We start from the raw sequence: 21,545 nt of genomic DNA, 5'->3' as shown, positions 1-21,545 counted from the left end.
GACTAGCTGGCCAACAGCCTGAGGTTAAAATGAGTGAAGATCACCTTATAGTTAAAACAGCCGGTCAGCCCTACCCTGAGAGTGTCATTCAAGGTAAACATTTCAAGCGCTAAAGGCCTCTGGGCAGGCAACTCAAAGAGCAATGGACCCAAGTCCTTAATGTCACCTTTTTCACTAGTTGTTTATCCACTGATTTTTCTGTGTACAGCATTCATCTGGCACTTTGCTGGGATAACAGGTCTTACTGTTTGCCTGCATTCAGTCAGCTTTAGTTTAATGCAGCCTGGAAATAATTTTAATATACCCATAATTAACAATCATGTTAGTCCCTCTGTGGGAAATAATCAGATTTGTGATGGTACGAGGCCCAAGCTGACATATATTTCTAAAAAATAAATAAATGTGCCAAATTACAAAGAAAAACAACACTTCAACAACATTTTATGAAGTAATGCTTATCCCCTACCACCTTCCACGCTAAACTTTTAAATAAAGATTTTGTTCAATCTGTTAGCATACATCCAATTTTAGCTCAATATCTGTAAAACTAACTGAGTTACAGGCTTTTTTGTGTTTGCTAATGGTGATTAACTGTGGCAGCCATCTTGAATGAGCTTGACTCCAATAGGTAAGGTGTTGTAGATGTACATTCTGTGATTGCTTTTTGAAAGTTTCATTAAAATCCCTTTGCTGGCTCACGAAAGATTTATCAGACAGACAAACAAACACACACACAATTACATGATTGCTGACCTTTTATGGTGGAAGGCGATAATAGTCCTTAAACCTTACCTTCATTTTGAAGTAATCTTGTGTTTGTCCAGATTTTAAGTATTCTCTTAACATCATCCTGACCTCATGTTAAGCACGACTGAGCAAAGAAATTATATAGTTTGGTTTTGGTACATGAACACAGGTTTCTCACCTCCTCGTGTTTGCAATCAAGATCCATACTAAGGTAATGTATGGGAGTGATTTTGGTGCTTCATCTTTCAGATGTATGTTTATCATTGCCCACTAACATAAAAGGTGGGCCTGAATTTGTGTGTGTGTGTATCTCAAAATTCTCAGAATCATCTATAACTGAATAAATTGATCCTCACAAATAACTGACCTTAGCAAACATGAAAACAGCTATAACTCTGTTTTGCAGATATTGAAATAGAATTTTGTGTAGCAGTAGCAGAGAGTCATACCCACACATCATGCAAGATCTTTATGTAAATCTTTGGCATGCCTTTCTTTAAGGAATGCCAGTTTCATCGAATTGCACTTTGAAGTTGTCTTTTACAGGTCAATTTTTTCATCCACCCTCTCAAATTTTTATTTGTGGTGCATATTCTAGATAAATAAAGGAGCAGTCTTAGCAGCAGCTGCAGCATACCTTGAGCTGCACCTTGTCACCCTGGTTCATTCATATGGTTAACCGGAGTTTGGGGTAAAATCCATGCGGCCACCCCCCTGGAGAAGACCTGCAGTTGCTCCAAACAACCGCTGGGCTTGTAATTCGACACCTGGCTGTGCGGCGCATTTTGCTATGGCTTTACCCTCAGAAAGCCCATTTAAAAAGGAAAGGGGATGAGTCCGACGCTCCTGACTCCGTAACCTCCTCTCAGAAAGAACCCTTTTCTCTCCGGTTGTAGGTCAGCTCATTCAGGATCGGCATAAATGAATGAAACACAAAGGAATATCGGCAGACAAGCGCGCAGGGAAGCTCTCTGTCAAACAAGACAGCCGGGAGGGATTTATGTCGGGCTTGTCAGGCGAATCAACATGATTTCCCCCCTCTGGAACTTAATCTTAAGATTGTCAAATGCGTAAAACGGCGCCCGGTGTTTTCTGTGCACCCCCGCCTTCGCGAAGGAGTCACGCTGTGATTAACGGATCAGGTTTTTGACTGGCAGGACAAATGAATACAAATGAATTTAGGCACCCGAAGGAGAGATTGCAGAACCTCTCATCTAGATACAAAGTAAGTAACATTTTCTGTTGAATCCGTGTGCTCTGGATGTTTACCTGTGATGTGCCGGCTGGAGGAGGGATGTCCACATGGAGACCACTGAGGAGCTCAGGTCCACTGCGGCCATGCATTTGACACTTTTATGGCAGCTCATTTAGATTGCCAATTTAAAACCAGTTTACCAAATTCACTAAATTATGTTCCCGTAAAAAGAATTCTCTATTGTGCAATTTTGTTCAATATTTTCCAAACTATGACTTATTGGACTGGACCGAGGAGCATTGTGATGCTTTTTGGCAAGCAGACAGGATGCAGGAGCGGGGCCATGAAATGTTTTATTGAAGTGACTCACCTGACTAGCAAACAAAGCAATCATCAAGACCCATAAAATTTAACGAGAAATCCATCAACATCCTTTTGGCCGTTCATTAGACTTTAAGATGCTTTGCACGGTTTTGCCTTTTACGCATGGCACAGGCACTTTTACGCACTGTTGTCAAAGGATTTTGTGCTTTAAAAAAGGCGTTATTAAAAACTACAGTGAGAGCTTCAATTAATTAAAGGGGAAAAATCAGCAACTGCAGATGTTTATGAGAGTTTACAGCACAGATTCTCACAAGCCACCTGATCAAAATATCCCTTCCTTACAATAAATGGCAGTAAATGCAGCATCTGATGTGGCTCAAGTTAGACTGACAGTTCATTCATTCATTCATTCACTCACTCACTCACTCACTCACTCACTCACTCACTCACTCACTCACTCACTCACTCACTCACTCACTCACTGACTCACTCACTCATTCATTCAATTCTCACCAAAACATTTGTTTTGATGACACAGCTGAACATCTAGTTTAATTAATGAACAGTGATTTTTTTTTTTTTTTTTCATTTTGGAAACCTTCACAGAATGGAACTTTTGTCCACATGTTTGTCTTTTAAAAGAAGCTGTGAGTTTTATTGTCACATCTACCTGCTTGCTTGGAAATCTTCATCTTCAGTAGTGTTGCTATGGCTCTGCAGCTGTTACACTAGAAGATAAAAAGGTAGTGAATTGTACCTGCCAGAGGTCAGATGCAGGTAAAGTTATTCCCTACGCGTCCACATGGTGTCGCTCTTTATGTCTCACTCTTAATTTTTCACAGTTAATGGATTTTGGGGGATGAACTGAAACAGTTTGGCGTTTATCTTTGTTAGTTTTTGACTTTTCTGCTTCATTTACAAGACTAATCTGGAAATCAGTAAGCACACATAAAACAGATGATGGCCGCCTCCTCATCACCCTTCATCAGTGTCAGCTCATCCATGCAAATTTTCCGCTGTGTATGTGTGTGCATTCTAGGGAATCAGTGAGTAGTCTAAACATGTGAACTGAAATGGAAACTATACACTGGGTTCTCTGTGTGTACCCCCACCCAACCCCCTAACCCAACAAACCAACCTTTAACTGGCTGCTGGATGACAGACAAAGTGTGTGTCAAGACATTAACAGCAAAAAAAAAAAAAAAAATGTGTCACTGAAGAGTGATATTAACTGTTTTGATTTATATATTATTCTATTGTCCCCTAAACTCATAAATCACCCTCTCCAAGAGCTAATTGTAAAGTTTTGACATTTTTAAACTTGTTTTGATCTTTGTGTTTCTTCTGAACCATTTGTGTGAAATGTGAGTTCAGACTCTCACAGCACAACATCTTCAGTCTGGTTTAGTGGATAATTTAAGGAGCTATTGTTCATCTTGTCTGCATTTTGTCCACTCAGCTTATAGGGTAGAAATCCCTCGGGGAGTCGTGTCATAGCTCACAGTTGCAGGAAGAAAACCACAGCAGTCTGGATGTACGGACGCCAGCCCGTTTGATTTAAACGTGCAAAAAGTAAAAAAATAAAATAATCCAGTGCAATCGCTCCATGGAAGGAAAACTCATACCTGTCACATTCACTTCAAAAGCAGCATTATGAAAAGCTAAACAAGCTACCGGGGACTTTTAATGGTAAAAGCCAAGGGAAACAGTGCTGTTTCCTGGAAAACCTGTTCCAGTTTCCACAGATGCAAACCGCCCGAGGAACAGAATGAGAGCTGTCTTTCTGTAATAACCGTAGCATTTATGACTCACTTTCAGAGCATGGATTTCTCCTCAGTTGATAAGACGCTGAATCAGACTGTAATCACCTTGGAGTCTGGGAGAAACACACACACACACATCCTGTGTAACCACAGCCAGCTGTGAGTGGGAATGACTGTGATGAAACTTTATTAGCATCTCGGAGCTGGAAGAGCTAGAGACACAGACACCACAAGCATGCATGTTTGCACACATGCACTCTGATTATAATCATTCAGGTCTGTAAATGCTGCCATTCTTTAATGCTTACTGTAGACTCCTTTGAACAGCTTGTTGGCCATATCTCTGTCAAAACAACAGTGCAGGTAAATATATTTATGCAACAGTAACTTTCTTCCACCTTTTTGTTGGAACCCTTGTCTGCCTCCCTGTGGCGTCTCAGACACAGCTGCTATACACATTTCCTCCTCCAGTGTGTGTGCAACCACGTGTGTCTGGATGACCTCCAGCAGTAAACAGTAGCCCCCCTGCCTGTCACCAGATCCCCTACCACCCCCCAAGTCCTCAAAATGCAGACTAGTCGGTTTCTTTAAATACTGCTGCACACCTGGGTGAATTGAGGATGTTGGGGGAAATCTTTTTGCTGTGTGTGTGCATGTTGGTTGTGGAAAAAGACTTATTGGATAAGTGTACTACAGTAGCGTAGTCTCAAAACCACAACTTGTGGCTCCGTGTAGGTGTGTGTGTACTTCAGAGAGGTACTCTGATTGCTTTTGCAGAATCCAGCTTTAATTTGTTTTTCTTGTAGTTGCACAGTTGCTTGCAGCCAGATTTGTCAGTTTGTTTTGCTGCAGTGTTTAGAATGTCAGTTCCAGACTAATTGAACAGATTTCCTAATTTCATCCAAGCCTCATTACAGTAAACGATCCAGAGAATTCATTAAATCACATTACAGGTGCAGCAGTGCTAAATAAGTGCAGGTTAGGCATTTTGTGGGGTTAAACATGATACAAGAGAAGATGTTAGAGAGGGATGCTCTTGCTCTGATAGTAACTGGTACTTTGTTTAATCATTGTGATATCACAGTTTGCACTGAAACTCCAAAATATGAGAGTGGCAGATGAAATATCTTGAGAGGAGAGTCTGAGTTTAGATGGCTGGGTAAAGATCAAACCACTCTGTGGGCGAGCTTGAGTGACTTTAGTTTGTTCTTAACAGCTAATTGCAGCCAAACAATGTAGATAAATCCTCTAAAAGAAAACTATACAAAACATAAAATTTAACGATAAGTGTACAAAAACAGATTCGGATGCAATTATTTAATAAACTAATGAAAAAGTTTTGTGTGAAATACTAAATCCATCCTTGTTGGTTCTATAGGTTTCAAGATAGAAAGTTGCAATTAGGTGCTGCTGATCAAAAGCTCTTTATTAACTGACTATCATCAAGTGTGATCCCATCTATAAAAACAAAGAGTTTTTGGTAGAAAGACATCAGCAATAACCTTAAAGAAGCAACTGTTGCTGCTGATCAAGCTGGAAATGATTAAAGGTCCTTCCCAAATAATTTGGAGTCCATCATTTTGCTGTGAGAAAGATTATTCACAAGTGGAAAACATTTAAGACGGCTGCCAATTTCCCCAGTAAATCTACCCCAAGGTCAGGCTCTGCAATGCTCTGAGAAATTATTTAAAAATTCAAGAGCTCCATCTTAGACTTTTCAGGCCTCAGTTAGCAGGTTAAAGGTTGAAGTTCATGACAGGACAATTAGAAAAAGACTGGCTTGTTTGGAAGAGTCACCAAGAGAAAGCCTCGTCTTTCTAAACAGCACAACTGAGGTTTGCAAAGCTGCATCTGAATGAGCCACAAGGCTTTTCGAACAATGTCCTCTTGAAAGATGAGACAAAAATAGAGATGTTTACCCATGATGTACAATGCTATGTTTGGAGCAAGCCAAACACAACATATCAGCACAAATGCCTCATTCCAGCTGTCAAGCACAGTGGTGGAGGGATGATGATTTGGGTTTGTTTTGCAGCCACAGGACCTAGACACCCTGCAGTCATTGGGTCATGATGAAATCTATAGTGTTTTTGGTTAGATTTAAATAATTTTAGAACCTGGAAAAGGCCAGATCATTTTTTTTATGTCCAGAAAACCTTAATATTGAGAGAGGGTGTTTTTTTCTTTCTTTCTTTCTTTTTTCCATAACTTTCCCATGAATAGTCATTAGAGATATTCCCTTGAGAATTGTTTGACTATCCTACCCAGTGGAAAAAGCTCTTCTGGAATATCAACTTTCAGAATTACATTAAAAATAATGAAAACTATTAGTTACAACTGGTTTAAAAATGTGAGAAACTTACACCAAGCAGTATTGATAGATACGCTACAACCACAGCATGTCTCTAACACCCTTCTCTTTTCTTCCACCAGGAGAGCCCTATTGCTGTGTACAGTTTTATATTGTACTTGTTACCTGGGATTAACACAAGTACACTCTAAAGGTAAGGAATGGCCTTTTTTGCTTGTTTTCATTTATTTCATATGTTTTCTTCTTTTGTATTAGCTGAAACTTTTTCCTGTGGAGAAAAAAAAACTGAGACAATTTTGTAGATATTCTTTGCCTGTTTGGTCATCGCCCAAGCATGTAAACACATTGCTATGGGAGCTGGGCCAGCCGTTGCCATAACAACAGGTGTTGAGTAAGATAAATTAAGTAGGCAAGGGAGCAATCAGATTAAAATGTGACTCATAAACCCTCCTTTCTCACTAAAGTCCCAGCTTCAGATGGACAGATAAAAACCTCTTACAAGCCAAACTTCTACAGTTATTGTTTCTTTGACAGCAGGGTTTTATCCAAGGAAAAAGGGGAAAGCAATGTGATATGGCGCAGAAAACTGCAACCCAAAGCTCCTCACAGCTTTTCAGAGTTTTAAAAGTAATTTCAACCCATTATTTTTGCTCAGCATTATTGCAACACTCAATGAACACTTCCTCCTCTAAACAAAGTGTAAATTATAAGCTTGCATAACATTTTCCACTCAGTGGTCATACTTTTTGTTTGATTGAATCAAAATATTAGAGGGAAGCCTGTGATCATTTGTGCTACTTTTTTTTTTTTTGCGCCATGTGCCTCTTTCTTTTTATGAAAGGTTTTTATATACAGGTCAGCGAATCGGTGCCCAGTCTTCCCCGGTTATTGTGATTCAGACTGACGGGGCGCAGGGTTCAACTGGCTCATCAAAGCAGTGACTGAACACTGATGTACACATGAATAAAACAAAACAAACAAAAGATGTAATTTCAACTAATTACACGAAGGCGGTGCCTTTTCTGTAGTTTTGATTGCTATGCATTGAGGTCATTTCTGTGATAAGTCTTTTTTTTCTAAACAGAAAATAAGTCTTTTTTTATAAAGTAGGAAGATTTAACAGTAATCTACTTACAGTGATGCTCATACAGTCTTTCAAAGAACCAAGAAACTTCCTGTCTTTTCTCTGATCGACTTTAAAGCAATCTTTTATGAAAGTGTATTTCATTCAAGTATCCCAAAAGGCCCTTTTGTAATCTTGATTTTTATTTTTTTTGCTAATAAAATCCAACCTTAGGCTGTATTTCAGAGCATAAAGCTTATTAGTGAGATCTTGAAAAAATTGAAAATTGGTACATTTAAGAATTTTTTTTATCAATTCAATAAAGCAGACGATGAGTGTTCATTGGAAATCCTAAGTAATCTAAAGTGCATTTCTCAAACATTAGCATGTTTTTTTTCTTTGTTGGCACTTTTTACTTATGGTCTGTGATGTTCATCTAAGTCACATTATTTTCCCTCCCTACATCTCTCTGTCAATATTGTTACTTCCAAAAGCCTAACATACATAGACAAAAAGAAGAAAGCGTTTAAATAAAACCATATTTTAACATCTTTTATCCCCCATTCCAGTTTTAGTCACAGGTCAAATTAAAGGCCTAACATTACTTTCATGTCAGAGTTTTAGATTATGATCATCTTATGTTGAAAAATGACAAAGTTGCAGCCATTTTGCTTAAACCTTGAAAATAACGCTATACATGATCTCATGCATTGTTGTGAGATCTGTGTTGTGAATGACTCTCAGGTACAACCACAATAAAATTTAGCTCAATATCTGTAAAACTGACTGAGTTATAGCCATTTTTGTGTTGACTAATGTTAATTAGCTTGGTGGATATTTTGAAATGGGTTTACTCTGAAAGTTGATCAGGTGTAGATATACATCCATTGATGACATTTCCAGTGGTTCATGAGATTTTTTGCTACTATACAAACATTGTTGACACTAGCAGTTAATGGTAAAGTTTTAAGCAAAGATCTTGTGCAATGAGTAGCACTTAAAGCATGTGTTGTGAATGACTCTCAACTACAGCCACACCCTATTTTACCACAATATCTAAAACTAACTGAATCAGACACATTGTTGTGTTTGAAAGATTATTTTGCTGCGACATCCATCTTGAATCTTGTTGACTCCATTGATTATTCTCTGCAAGTTTCATTAAACTTTGTCCACTGGTTCATGAGGTTTTTTGGTAACAGAAAGACATATGGACACTCATACAGACACACGCAAAAACATTATTGTCTGCCTTCACCTTTTCACACCTGGCAATAACATAGGGTTTTCCATTTTTGTACATTGGTAAATATAAAATTGAATTTTTTAGGTGTAATTTCTCTGTAATCCATTCAATGTATCCCTGCAAGGATGAGAAATATTAAACAGCTTGCAGTGGATGAATGCAGGTCAGCCAAAGAGAAGTCACTTGAGTGTGAATTAGTGACTTCATCTTTTACAGTGGATGAGATTACATTGTGAAAAGCCTCGGACTCTGTGTTTGTCCTAGCTGAGAGTCTTGGCACAGGGCAGCACCATGAACTCTGGCCATGTGTTCAACACTCTGCTGTTCAGATTCATGCAGTATGCTGTAAAACGACAGAGTTAATATACAAAAGTCCTGAGTCATAGTACAAGTTGTGTTTGAATCAAGTCATTGGAAACATCAGTACATGTAGAGAAGATGTAATGCACATGCTGTCTCGTCGCCAAGTCCTGTTGTCCTTTACTGGAAAAAGAGACCACACAGAGAGGAGGGGTATACAATACTTCCAATGTAAGTCTTGTTTAGATTTTATAAAGTCCTGAAATTTTGAGGCAAGATGAACTTTTGCAGGTTTATTCTGAGCATAAAAGTGACTAAATAGTGGAGGAAGAGTCACATTTGGATCTCTTTGCACTGAGAAAATAGCTATTTTTTACATGTAAACAGTTTTGAGTACAAGGTTATGTGAAATTGGTTTGACTGTATAAGTAGTTCTAAATATAGTCTTGAAGGGTTTTTTTGGTTTGACATGGAAACAATATGGCCTCGACTTGATAACATTTTACTACTTATAAACTTTCTGCGCTATTATGTATTGCATTTTCATAGTCTGAACTCTACCAGTTCAACAAAGCATGCCTTGTACTGTAGAAAGTTGAGCATTTCATTGAAGACCTTACCTTCTATAGATTACCAGTGCAACAGATATTAGGATGGGATGTCCTAATGTCTGTTAATGTCATTTCCCTTCTAAATTCATGTCTCCATTTGACAAGAACCAGCAACTATAGGTCAGAGGGAGCCAGACACAATAAAGATAGTGAGGGGCCTGTAGTTCAAAGATCAGCAAGAGGATGAAAGCTCAGAGTACTGAGATTAGATACTAAACAAAGAGTTAAAGCTTGACTAAAAGCTTGTAATTGTATTTTTACTCCATTAATGGTGAGTCTGGCTTTGTTTTAAATATCCAAACTGGCTCTGATAAGAAAGAAAAATGACAGGATGAGTGAATAAAAGGTTTTCCTATGATATCATTGAAGCAAATTATTTGTAGTAATGCTTTCTAAGAAAGTTGAATTTACACAATTCAACTCAAATATCACTTGTCCTGTTTTAATAAGCAACTTTGTATTTATTCAAGTCTTTCTCAAGCTAGATAGAATAACCTTGTTTATTTATATGATATATTAAGTTTAAATTAAGAAATCTAAAATTATATCTTAGCTTTAAATTCGAAGACACATTTTTTAGTTCACAAAGGGAGGGGAAATTAAATCATTTTAGCACCTATACATTCAGAAGTTCAGCTCTAACCCTTTGTGTTTCATAACACAATCCAAAATCAAAGTTGGATATTTGTCATCATTATATAAAATCTAAAGGTCTGTTTGCTTATAGCAGAGTGTGAATTCTACATGTGGTCTAAAGAACAAGTATTGGGTCTTTTAGCCTGTGCATTCCTGATACTAGCATTTTTGGCCTTTACTCCATCACATTTACCTCCACCACTCATTCTGCTTCTTAAAACCAAGTGTTAACACCAACAATATGGCCTCAAAGACCTACATGCAAGGAAAATGACAACACCAGTCGGCCTCAATAATTTTGACTCCTCTTTTGTCATCATCATTAATATGTGTAATCTTTAAACTGACTCTTCATCTCTTTTCCAATATTTCTTTTGAGGTGTAAATGATCACCTAAAACAGGAAAGGAAAAAGGAATATTAGCACATGGGTATACATTTGTAACTATGCTTTGATTTGACTGCCAAACAAACAGTAAAATTTCCGATGACTTGCCTGTTAAATGTGATCATAACAGGATGAGATTGAGCTGTGTGTGTGCTGCAGTTAACATGGTTCACAAACTGTGAGCCAAAAATACAGACATTGCATCACATTTAGGTTTAGGGGACTGGCAGGCCTTTAAATAAACATGAAACACTTGTGGGCAGACTTAAAACCGTTTAGTACATCAGAAGACTGGACATCAGTGAAGAAAACAAAACTCTGTGAAACTCAACATGCAGCAAATATTCATTCAACAAGCTGGAAAAACAGAACAAAACTCCAAAATATCTTGCTAAACCATTTATCATAAATATATGCCCTAAATGTTATATTACCTCTTTCAAAATTGTTATTTTTATTAATAAATATTCATTTCAGTGTGTAGTATAGTTTCCCAAGTACTGTTTTCTTTTCACTCCAGTTTCTGATCAAGCTACATGATCAGGGTAAAACTAATTTTTCTTTGTCCTGCAAATGCTATTGTCTTCATGTGATGTTTTCTTTTTTATGCTAAATTATTCTTTGGTGTTTACATTGTGCCTTGTTCCTATTATGTACTGATTTTGCACATGAGAAAATAATTGTATATTTAATTAAACTAAATACTAACAAAACAGAGTAGAAAAGAAGGCTAGCAAAAAGTTTTACATCTAAAAATAAAAAGTCCCTCTCCAGATAATAAATAGAATACAGGCATAAAACAGACTGGTTGTTATATGCATATTTAATACCACTCTGTCTTCTTCCCAGATGTTGATATTCTCCAGAAGTTGGGCCTTAAGGGAGAGAAGGCTTCACGCTCTGTACCAGCAGGGGTCATTCCATTCAGATCGGGGATTATCCTCACCCAACGGGCACATATTGAGTCACCGTTGGTCTCGATCCTTCCAGCGGCCATCTGGCCCAAGCTGGCACTGGTCTTGAGTGTACGTTCACACCGAGTAAACAGTGCTTTCCTCTTCACCCTGCTTTCAGACAGCAACAAGCTCCTTCTTGGTCTTCAGCTTGCACCACGCAGTCTTGTCCTACACACAGGACCAAACACCTCAGTGGCACTGCCCTATGAGCCCCATGATGGCCAGTGGCACCAGCTGGCAGTGGGAATTAATGGACAGAGAGTGACTCTATATGCCTCCTGCGGAGAGCAGAGTATTCATGCTGACTTTGGGTGGGGTAATGAGGAAGGACTGGCTCCAGAGCTCCAAGGCTCTTTCGTGTTGGGGAGGACAAACCAGCAGCATGCATCAGCATACTTTGAAGGAGCTATTTGCCAATTTGACCTGGTCCCTTCTGCACAGGCAGCTCACAACTACTGCAAGTACATTAAGAAACAGTGCAGGGAAGCTGACACCTACAGGCCTAATCTGTCTCCTCTACTGCCTATCCTGCCAAGAGCAACAAATATTTCAGCTACTGCTGCTACACCTAAGCGAGGTGGCCAAGAAACCGCCAGAAAGCCAACAAGGTTGAGCCTTGCCAAGAGTGTTGCTGCTGCTGCCTCAGCTGTCAGACATGTGGCCCCTTCTAAAACAATAAAGCCAAATCAGAGGACTACTCCCACTTCCCAGCTGGTTACTATGATGCCAGTTACATCCCAGTTTGGTTTGGTTGCCCCATCTCCTAAGACCAGTACCGAAACTGTTACAGCACCACTCAGGACAACAGCGTCACCGACATCCAACACAAAACCTCCAACTCCAAGTCCTAAAGCTTCGAATCAGAAAACTTCCAAACCCACACCACCAAAACCCACTCCACAAAAAAATACTAAACCCCCCAAAAAGACAACTGCAGGAACAGACAAGAAGAAACCTTCTACTTCAGCCACTATCACTACAAAGCCCCCCAAGACCAAACATGGCTCTGTCTTACTTGACCAAGCAGCAGTCTCAAACAAACCACAACCCACGCCAGCCAAGAAAGCACCCTCAAATCCAAAAGTTTCTTTATCCAAACCCACTCTGTCCAAGTCCAAATCAAACTCTGTCAAAGCTGCCCCAGCTAAACCAATGTTATCCAAAGTTAGCCCATCAAAATCAACAACTTTGAAATTTACAATTGGTAAAACCTCAAAGCCAATCACCAAAAAGATCATCAAGCCAACAAAGGAAACCAAAACTACCAAAGCTTCAGTTACTCCACGACCTACCAAGCCTTCATACAAAACAGTAACACCACCTGCCACTGATGGTTTCCTGAGCTGGGAGGTGCCACCAACGCAGTTCTCGATGTTGGCAGGACATAAGGGACAGAAAGGAGAAGCAGGCATATCGGTAAGAACTTCTGCTTAACCTACTGTAAGTTGTTCCTTTAAAGTTTTGTTGTGTAATTGCTACAAAAAAAAACATCCTAAAGAGACTCATCACTGCATAATCTGTTTGTGCTAGCAGTAGATTGGTTCACATTGGTAACACAGTTAAATGCATTTTTACTTAAATGTTAAGCCTATCTGTATTGATCTTTTTTATTTACTGTGTCACCACCTGTGACTGACAGATTTTGATCCAAATGCTATCAGACTCAAAAAAGACATCAAAAATACATACGTTAAAAACATTATCTTCCTTTCTGCACAAAAATGCTTTTATGTATTTCTTAAAAGCATTTCTTTCCTTCTTTGTGCATTAAACCCTCCAAGTTGATTCTGACACGTCAGCTCTCATGTCTCTTGACCAGAAAGTGCGAGTCAAGGTCATATGACCCCTTTTCAAAGCAAGGTTGAGGGTCATGGCAGTCAGTAAACATTCAGTTTACAGTTTCCCAATCTGAGTGCAAGGGAAAGCCAGGTGTTTATTGTGTAACTTAAGGCTGAAACACTAATTCCTCGTCTTGATGCATCTCACAATCTTTGCTGGTTGATTGTAAAATTAGAGCAGCCCCTATGCAATTGATGATTGTGTTTAACTTTACTTTGCTGTGGTTTGCTGCTGAAGAATGCAATGTATCTATAATAACTTAATTTAACACTTCCGATCCCACTAACGCTGATGATGGTTTTGTTTATTGTTTTTTATTTTGCATGATAAGTAAAACAACACACTGATGCAGCAATATGCCGCTTCTATTTGATCAGCATGAAAGAGCAAAAGCAATTTAATTCTTTGCACCTGATTTACAACAATAACCTTGTTTAAAATTGGTTTTAAATTGGTTTTATTAAGAAGAAAACAGTTAATTTAGTTTGAGTTTGAATGTGGTTATAATTTTCCAGATTACAGCACACCTCTGTGTACAGCATATTAAATTTAGAGTATCTAAACTGGCAATAGCCTTTGCTATTATATTAAAATATGATTACTGTAAAAGGCTTATGTGATTTGGATGACACTGTTATCTCAATGCTTAAAGTCTCTTCTCAGAAATGAAAAGGTGCAGAGGAACAAACTGTGGGACAAAATAAACAAAAACACATGTTTAAGGACAGATAATTGAAGCAGGAAATGGATGTGTGAAAATGAGTGTGTGTTGACAGGTCTATAGCCCCCCTTCGAGCATGCCACCTGTAACAATAGGGGTGGTCTAACACTGGAAGTCATCCTGAAAGGAAGAGTTTAAAACCGATTGCAGACACACTGTGTAAACAGGTAGTGACAATGATTACAATAACCTTCAGTCTTACATTTGTGAGTCTAGCTGGTTGCTGTTGATTTGAGGCTGAACGTGTGCCTTCTTTGTCTCCTAAAGTTCACAGCCTTGTGAAAACTGAGATGAGGCGACTGAAGAAAGTGCGCAACTCTGTAAAATCAATAACTGTGCTTTATGGTGGCTGCTGACGTTTTTTTTTATTAGATTGTCATGTCTGTTTCATCCTAACTTCAAACGTCAAACTTACTTTAACAGTGTAGTAAAGACATTAATGATTTTTACAAGGGAAACAGCATTTTTAAGAATGCAGTATAAATGTTTTAACGCAAATTTAACTTACAGTCCAGATTTCTACAGGGTGCTTTTATCAGCCAAAATGACCACAAATGCTCTGTTTTTCCTTCCTTCTCTTTTTACTTTTTTTTTTTTTTTTTGATTAAAAGAAAATGAATGAGCACAAGCCAGATAAAGACATACAAGGGCATTGAGTAGCGCAGGAAATGACCTGTTATTTCTAGTGTTTCTACAGTTTCCTGCCACACCAGCTCAGAACCTCTTGATGGATAAGGCTTCACTCTCATTGCCTTGAGATGGAATTACTTCAGAGGGAAACAGTGTCACATTTTACTTCCAAACACAGAGCAGTCAATGTTTTATGGAAGCATTTTTACTGTGTAAACCCAAAAAGGGTTTTAATGAACTGATGGTTTTGACAGATATGATTGCCGAACATAGGTGGAGTGTTGGGAGAGACTTTTTGTGTATTAGTATGTAGCACTGACTTTGCTATCTTTCCCCAGGGACTACCTGGACCTCCAGGGAAACCAGGTCTGCTAGGCAAGAGGGGTCCTAGGGTGAGTTTTCAAATACCTCAAGCCACATCAAAAGAACTTCTATTTGTAACTTCTGGAAAAGTTTCTGTTTGACTTCATTTTTTGTTGCATATCTGTCAATGAGGATGTCTATATTTAGGATTGTGATTGATATATGCACATGTTGTGTTTGTACATAAAGGACACAGCTTAGAAGTTCTGGTCAGTTTTCTTGTGAAGCCAGGCTCCCACATCAGTTTAATCCCCCACATCAACCGGCTCACACACACAAACTCTCTCTCATACGCTCACAGACAAAGTTCTCCTATGCAGACGGGTTGACCATATTCAGCACAAGGCTGCGAGTGCTGACCTCCCACCCCTAAGCATAAACAGGAAAGCTCATATAAAGACGGCCTTTCAAAAGGCTGCCTATGCCACAGGATGCCTAATAAAAGCACTGTAAACAGACAGAGAACACATGGCTCCACTGGACTTTCTTGGTCTGACTGAACTGCTGCAGCAGCCCTCACCAACACTTCATAGGAAATCCTATCCTGGACTAATGAAAAGCCTCTTTTTCCAAGTCTGTTAAACAGATATATAAACTCATTCAAGGATTTTGTTTTAGGAATTATCCTCTGGTTTCTCATGGATAGACTCAGGCTGTGCTTTAAAACATGTTTCTAATCAGTAGGGTTATATTGTGTATCCATTGGTGTCTGCTTTGGTCCAAACTGACTGAAATAACTCCAAAACCTTTGGGTGGATGGAGATGAAGCTGTTTTTTATGGCACCTTGTCTTTTCAAGATGGCATACAGAATTACAGTTAGAGTAAAATTTGTAGTTTTGAGTAAAATATTTCAGCAGCTCCTGTTTTGTCTCTGGAAGCTATTCCACAACTTAACCTCACATTAAGCAGTCCAAGTCAAACTAACTTGTAATAAAAGGTTAATTGAGCATAAAAATGCAAGCTCAGAGCCATGCAAACTGGATATAAAGCAAATCATATTCAGATTTATATTATTTCATGAATTCAAGTTGCAGAGCTTTTCTAAATAAAACTGTGAAAAACATCAGAAAAGCTGCAAAGGGTTTGATTTGTGTTAAGAATAACTCAAATGGATAATGGTGCGAAGCGGTTAGTTTCCAAATTGCCAATTTAACAATGGTCTCTTCCAAACACAGTGCCAGTCTCAAAATCCTACAACATACTCATTTTATTTAATACATACACACAAATACATGGGAATGTGTACATGCTAACGACACTAATCCCACTCAGACATATGTGGCTGTGTTTATGACTAGCCTATGTAAAAAGCGAGACAGATTATAGCGCTTTCCCATAAACAAAATCATTTATCAGGTTTAATTGCAGCTGTCACATGTATGTGCTAACGCAGAGATGCCTATACACATATTCATCCACTCAAACAAAAGCTCTACAAACTCTCCGCTCTCAGCCAGTTGAACGTGTGGTTTCAATTTGGAAAAAGAGATCCACCACATCAGGGAAATAACCATTTCCAAGACTGATTTTATGCTTCAGGCTCACAGGTGGTCAAGTGTGATTTGGTCATAGGAGCTGATGAGGAAAAGCAGTTTCCACTTGAGGGATTCTGCTGAGAAAAGTTTTCTGCCTGACCTTCTGTAGCCTTGGATTTCTGGGGGTCTGTACAATAACACACAGAGCACCATTGAGCCCAAGAGGCACCTCACATGAACCTTGACCTCCAATCATGAACATATGAGTGTGAGATGCCGTCGCTATAGCAACGAATGTGTTGCTCGGAAGTTTCTGCTAGGTGTCCGTGACGGTCCGAGCCTTCTTCTGTTTGTGGGTGTGTACTGATGATAGTGGTAGGAGGGTGTGAGAGGAAACGTGGATGCGTCGCGAGTGCACAGGCCCACATCTGTCTGAGGGCCGGCTGCATGCGTTCGTCTGGAGCCTCACGGGTCAATGGGGTCTTTGTCTGACTGAAAAAAATCTTTGTCACCCATCTTTCCTCATGCTTCCCCCTGCACAGCACTCCTCTGTCATCAAACAAATTCCACCAACCTTGTTCCACCTGTTTGAACTCAAATCGCATAAAAAACAAAAATAGAACTTTCAAATTCACTTGTCCTGCTGCAGGTGGTTTGTTCTTTGTTTTGGTAGCACCAGGCGACAGCTTCTTAAAGGGTCTTAATTATTCACTATAATAAACTGTGTGTTTGGGTCTCTGCTCTGGAAAATGGCTTTAATAAGTGTCAGAACATTAATTATTATAGCCTATGATCTAATTCTCTATATGTGCAATTTCCTTTAGCACTTGTGTAAACTTTTAATGCAACCTTTTAAATGTTTTGGCAAAAAAAAGCTAAACGTTTCCATAAAAGTATTCAAACTTGTCATTGCCCTCTTGAGCTTTTACTGTTATTGTCGTAAATGTCTAAGTGATACTTTGCATTACTTAGTAGTTTCCTTTTCCAATCCTTTGGTTTCTGTATTATGTATTTAATTCTAAAAATATTGACTGTTGAGGCACTTCATCCACCCTGCCTCTGTTATTGTGACATTTTAGTGTGATTTATGTGGCATTAAGCTGCAAATTCAACTCTCCTCATTCAGCAATGGCAAGAGACTCTTATGGGACTTTAATGAACAGTGGAATATTTTCCTTAGAGGCAAAGATTGTGTCTGTATGTGTAAGGATCTGTAATTACAAAGACGTCCAGTGGTTTCATGTGCTTATAGGTTGTCCCATCAACTCTCATTTGGCACAGCATCACAGAAAAGCTCGTCTATCTTTAATATGGTGTCTGTATGTTTTTATTGTGCTTTTATAGGCAGATGTTAAAAGGTCTGATTTTTACAGTAAATCCCTTTTTAGTGCATGCGTGGGTATATAACATGAGAATGATGTCACCCATCCAGGTTTAAAATCCAGAATACCATAAACAGCTGCATTTGTACTATGAAGAGCCATACTTTGAAATAGAAGTACCAATCATTTGTGAAGTTTTAAACCATTTCCGGCTTTATGAGGAATTTGCTGCATTGCAATGTTTTTACAACAAGGACCACAATAACGCATCTGCGTCCCTGTTACGAAGATCTTTTCTGTTTTTTGGTTGCCGTTGCGTGCCCCACCCTGGTCCTCTCTAATTAGACACCTGCTTTGAGAGAAAGGCACAGAACGTGGAGGCGAGAGTATGAGACCAAATGCTGGTGCCAACCCATGCCTACTAGTGCACAGCCCAACCTGCGGTACACCACAGGGTTAATTTTGAACCATGTAATTCAAACATACCATGTTTGTTTAAGCTTATTCAGGACACAACAGCGATCCTTAACACTCTGTGGACAAACCATCTCGCTTGGAATGCCAGTTGCGCACAAACCAAAAGTAAAATGGGAAGTGCGTGGGATGAAAACAGGCAAGATCTTTAAAACTTGAAAATCACTGGAAAGAAAATATGGTGACTGGAAACCATATTATGTAAGAAGCTGTTTTTTCATAGTTTGAAATAATGAATGGTTTGTGAGCAGAACTATAGATAAGAACACCTTTCATGCTGAGGAAATATAAACTCTTTCGCAATCGAGTCAGACATGACTGTCATCACCTTTTGACAAGGAGATCAGTTACAGCTAAACAGATTTACGTAGTCATGTCTGCTCAGACGAAAGTGTCTGTTTTTGATTTTTTTTTTTTTTAAGATTTTTGTGGAGCTGTTCAGCTGAGCCCAAACCTGTGTATCTTATTTGAATAAAATAAGTTTTTGATCTAGACGTCATTGGATGTTGGGTTTTCATGCGGCAGATTAAATCCCTAAACAGCACATTGATTAATTTTTTTTTTCAGTGAAACTTATTGACCCGTCTTTTGAAGCCCACTCAGCTCTTCTTCTACAATCAACCCTTGACCTAGGACATGGATAGGTTAGGGGCCCAAAGGTGCCACACCACGCGGAGGGCAAGGGTGAGGTCAAGGATCCACAAGAAAGACTCATTCAGAGTACAAGAACGCAGACAGTCAGACGGGTAGATGAATAACCCAGCAACCCTCCCCCTGTGCTTCTGTCTGCAGGCTGCAGTTCAAACCAAAGCACAGTTTTGTATCCATACCCTGGCTTTTAAAGTTTCTCTGTTCAGCCTTCCTGTGGGAGCTGCCTGAACACAGTGCCAGAGTTCACATTACCAAGATGCCGCCATGGCTGATCTTGACTTGTTTCTGGTTATTTCCTGAGCATCTACCAGCGCAGACAGAAACGCACATCAGTAGTAAAATTCAAACTGCTGAGACATGAGGCTGTCTGTGTTAGTCATTATGGTGCCTGGCAGTTGGGTGTTTGTTTGTGTGCATTTACTGAGGAGAGTAAGAAAGGGGTGGACTGTCGGGCAGCAGGGGACAGAAAAATACGACCATATGGTAGAGCAGCTCCAGAGAGCCCCAATTTTCCATGAGCTTTTACCCCCAACACCAACCCCAAATACCTCACACACACACATACACACACACACATGCAGAAAGTTCATGCACAATAGCAGATAGACTGAAGTTCTCCAGACAGTTTTTGATCTCTTTGTTTTTGGTCTCACTTACAGTAGCAAAGACACATTCTGGATATTAAAATGAAGATTTACAGAAATCTTAATCTACTGTAATTCATTTCCGCCTTTTTTTAATGTATTTCACAGGGCCCTCCTGGTCCCCATGGGAACCCTGGCCCACCTGGTCCACCCGGGCTCAAGGTATACAATCTTATTCTAACTTTTAATAACTAATGAGCTTTTGTTGCATTTTCATGTTATCTATATTGGCAAGTAAAATAAGAGTTATAATGTCTGAAACATGTAGAACCAGATTCATCAAAATTCAACCTGTGACTTGAGGTAAAGTGAAGAAAATTGTACACTGACACCAGAGGGGGTCAAGGTGATTTATCCAAATGCCAGGAAAAGACTGTATGAGACAGAAAGAGAGAACTCCAAATACATCTGCCCAGTTTTAAAGTGTGAACAAAAGATGATCCTGCCCAAAACAAATTTTCTGCATCCTTCTTGTAATTGTCAGAAATGATGAATGCCATAGCAAACACCCTTGACCTCTGACTGAGTTTGGAGCTCAGGCAATACCTTTATTTTATGTTCATTATAAATATGCTTCAAGACCAGCCCCATTTACAGAGGCCTCACTTCAACCAGACCCACAATGGCTGTGTGCAGTGTGATTTTTCGTTTAGTTTAAATTGTGCTTCACACCTTTTTCTTATTATTTCCCCATCATCTGCCATTGACAGTCATCTACCTAACCATAGTACCATAAACATTCTGTGCTACCAGCAGAAAAAGTTTCTTGATGCACTGTTTTAACATTAGATGCAGCTGTCATCAAGTAAGTTAGTGAGGTGTCCTTAGTGAATGTTGCAAACTTTAGGTTGGTGATGCATTTTAAAGTAACACCCATATGAATGCCAGATCTAAAAACAAAAGCTGTTCTCAAAATTATCAGTGTTGTTTTTATCACCTGCAGGTGTTCTGGAAGATCTGCAAATACATACCTGGCAATTAAAATCATATTTTTTTTAAAACAAGACAATAAAAACTAACATTGCGACAAGCTATGAGAAGGTTTTTCCAGAAGCATCTCTAAAGATCACAATCTCACATAATGTCAGCAGCAAAAAACAAAACAAAAGAGCAGATAAAAATTATATTCAGTAAAGATTTATTCCTGACTGGATGAATCAACACTTGGGTTAGTTATAGACAGCCTGACAGAGATCAGGCTCCATCTACCTGGTAGGTGTGTTGAAAGAAAGATTACGAGGTGTTTGATGTCTTGGTGCACTGCAATTTTTGCCCTTTCATCATTAATAAATGAAACAAAGTTGTAAATGGCAGCAGTCCAAAGGGAAAATAGAGAGAGTCAGCACTCAGTGTAATTTCCGACCCTTGGCTTTGATGTGCTGAAGCCCCATTATTGTTGCCTGCTGACAATAGAGCTGTGTGTGTGTGTGTGTGGTAGGGAGAGAGAGAGAGAAGGAGAAAGACTAAAGAATGGGCTCTGCTCCCACTAAGAAAAGCATCCATCGTACTGAATAAAAGAGTCACTTGATGATTAATTTGTCTTCTTGATGGTTATTTTTTGTCTTTTTTATCTTTTCTACAATAGAAAGTTATTTTATTAGACTCAAGCTTTTCCAGTCCTAATCTGTTTTAGAGTATAGTGATGGACTGTGTTATTATTGTATTAATGTGACTGTTTTTTTAGATGCTATCAGATTTAAATTGCTGCAACCCATACAGAAATATCCTTTGTGTTCATTTTCTGTCAGGGGAAAAAGGGGGACCCCGGCATGTCACCTGGACAGGCACCTAAAGGAGAAAAGGTATTAAATCACTTCTTACGTACATACTACATTAGTCACAATAGGCTCTGGTTTTACTACTTCCATGCACATTTTGGATAATTG

General features: G+C 39.0%; 1 protein-coding gene across 2 annotated transcripts in view; it reads left to right on the top strand.

Annotated features, from left to right (window-relative positions):
* The first annotated feature begins 1,568 nt into the window (after positions 1-1,568).
* Positions 1,569-21,545, top strand: part of col27a1a (collagen, type XXVII, alpha 1a) — a 63,359-nt gene continuing 43,382 nt past the window's right edge. The window contains exons 1-6 of one of the 2 annotated variants that reach the window (XM_017407833.3): positions 1,569-1,972; positions 6,463-6,533; positions 11,433-12,955; positions 15,068-15,121; positions 19,768-19,821; positions 21,408-21,461. In XM_017407833.3, coding sequence (XP_017263322.1) covers positions 1,920-1,972; positions 6,463-6,533; positions 11,433-12,955; positions 15,068-15,121; positions 19,768-19,821; positions 21,408-21,461 — 1,809 coding nt within the window. In that variant the 5' untranslated portion in view covers positions 1,569-1,919. The remainder of the gene's footprint in view (positions 1,973-6,462; positions 6,534-11,432; positions 12,956-15,067; positions 15,122-19,767; positions 19,822-21,407; positions 21,462-21,545) is intronic. The other variant, XM_017407834.3, reaches the window with a different exon arrangement.

The sequence above is a fragment of the Kryptolebias marmoratus genome, linkage group LG14 (genome assembly GCF_001649575.2).
Source record: "Kryptolebias marmoratus isolate JLee-2015 linkage group LG14, ASM164957v2, whole genome shotgun sequence".
Classification (NCBI taxonomy): domain Eukaryota; kingdom Metazoa; phylum Chordata; class Actinopteri; order Cyprinodontiformes; family Rivulidae; genus Kryptolebias; species Kryptolebias marmoratus.
Note: the sequence above shows the minus strand (reverse complement) of the source record. Positions and strands in the feature narration are given on the sequence as shown.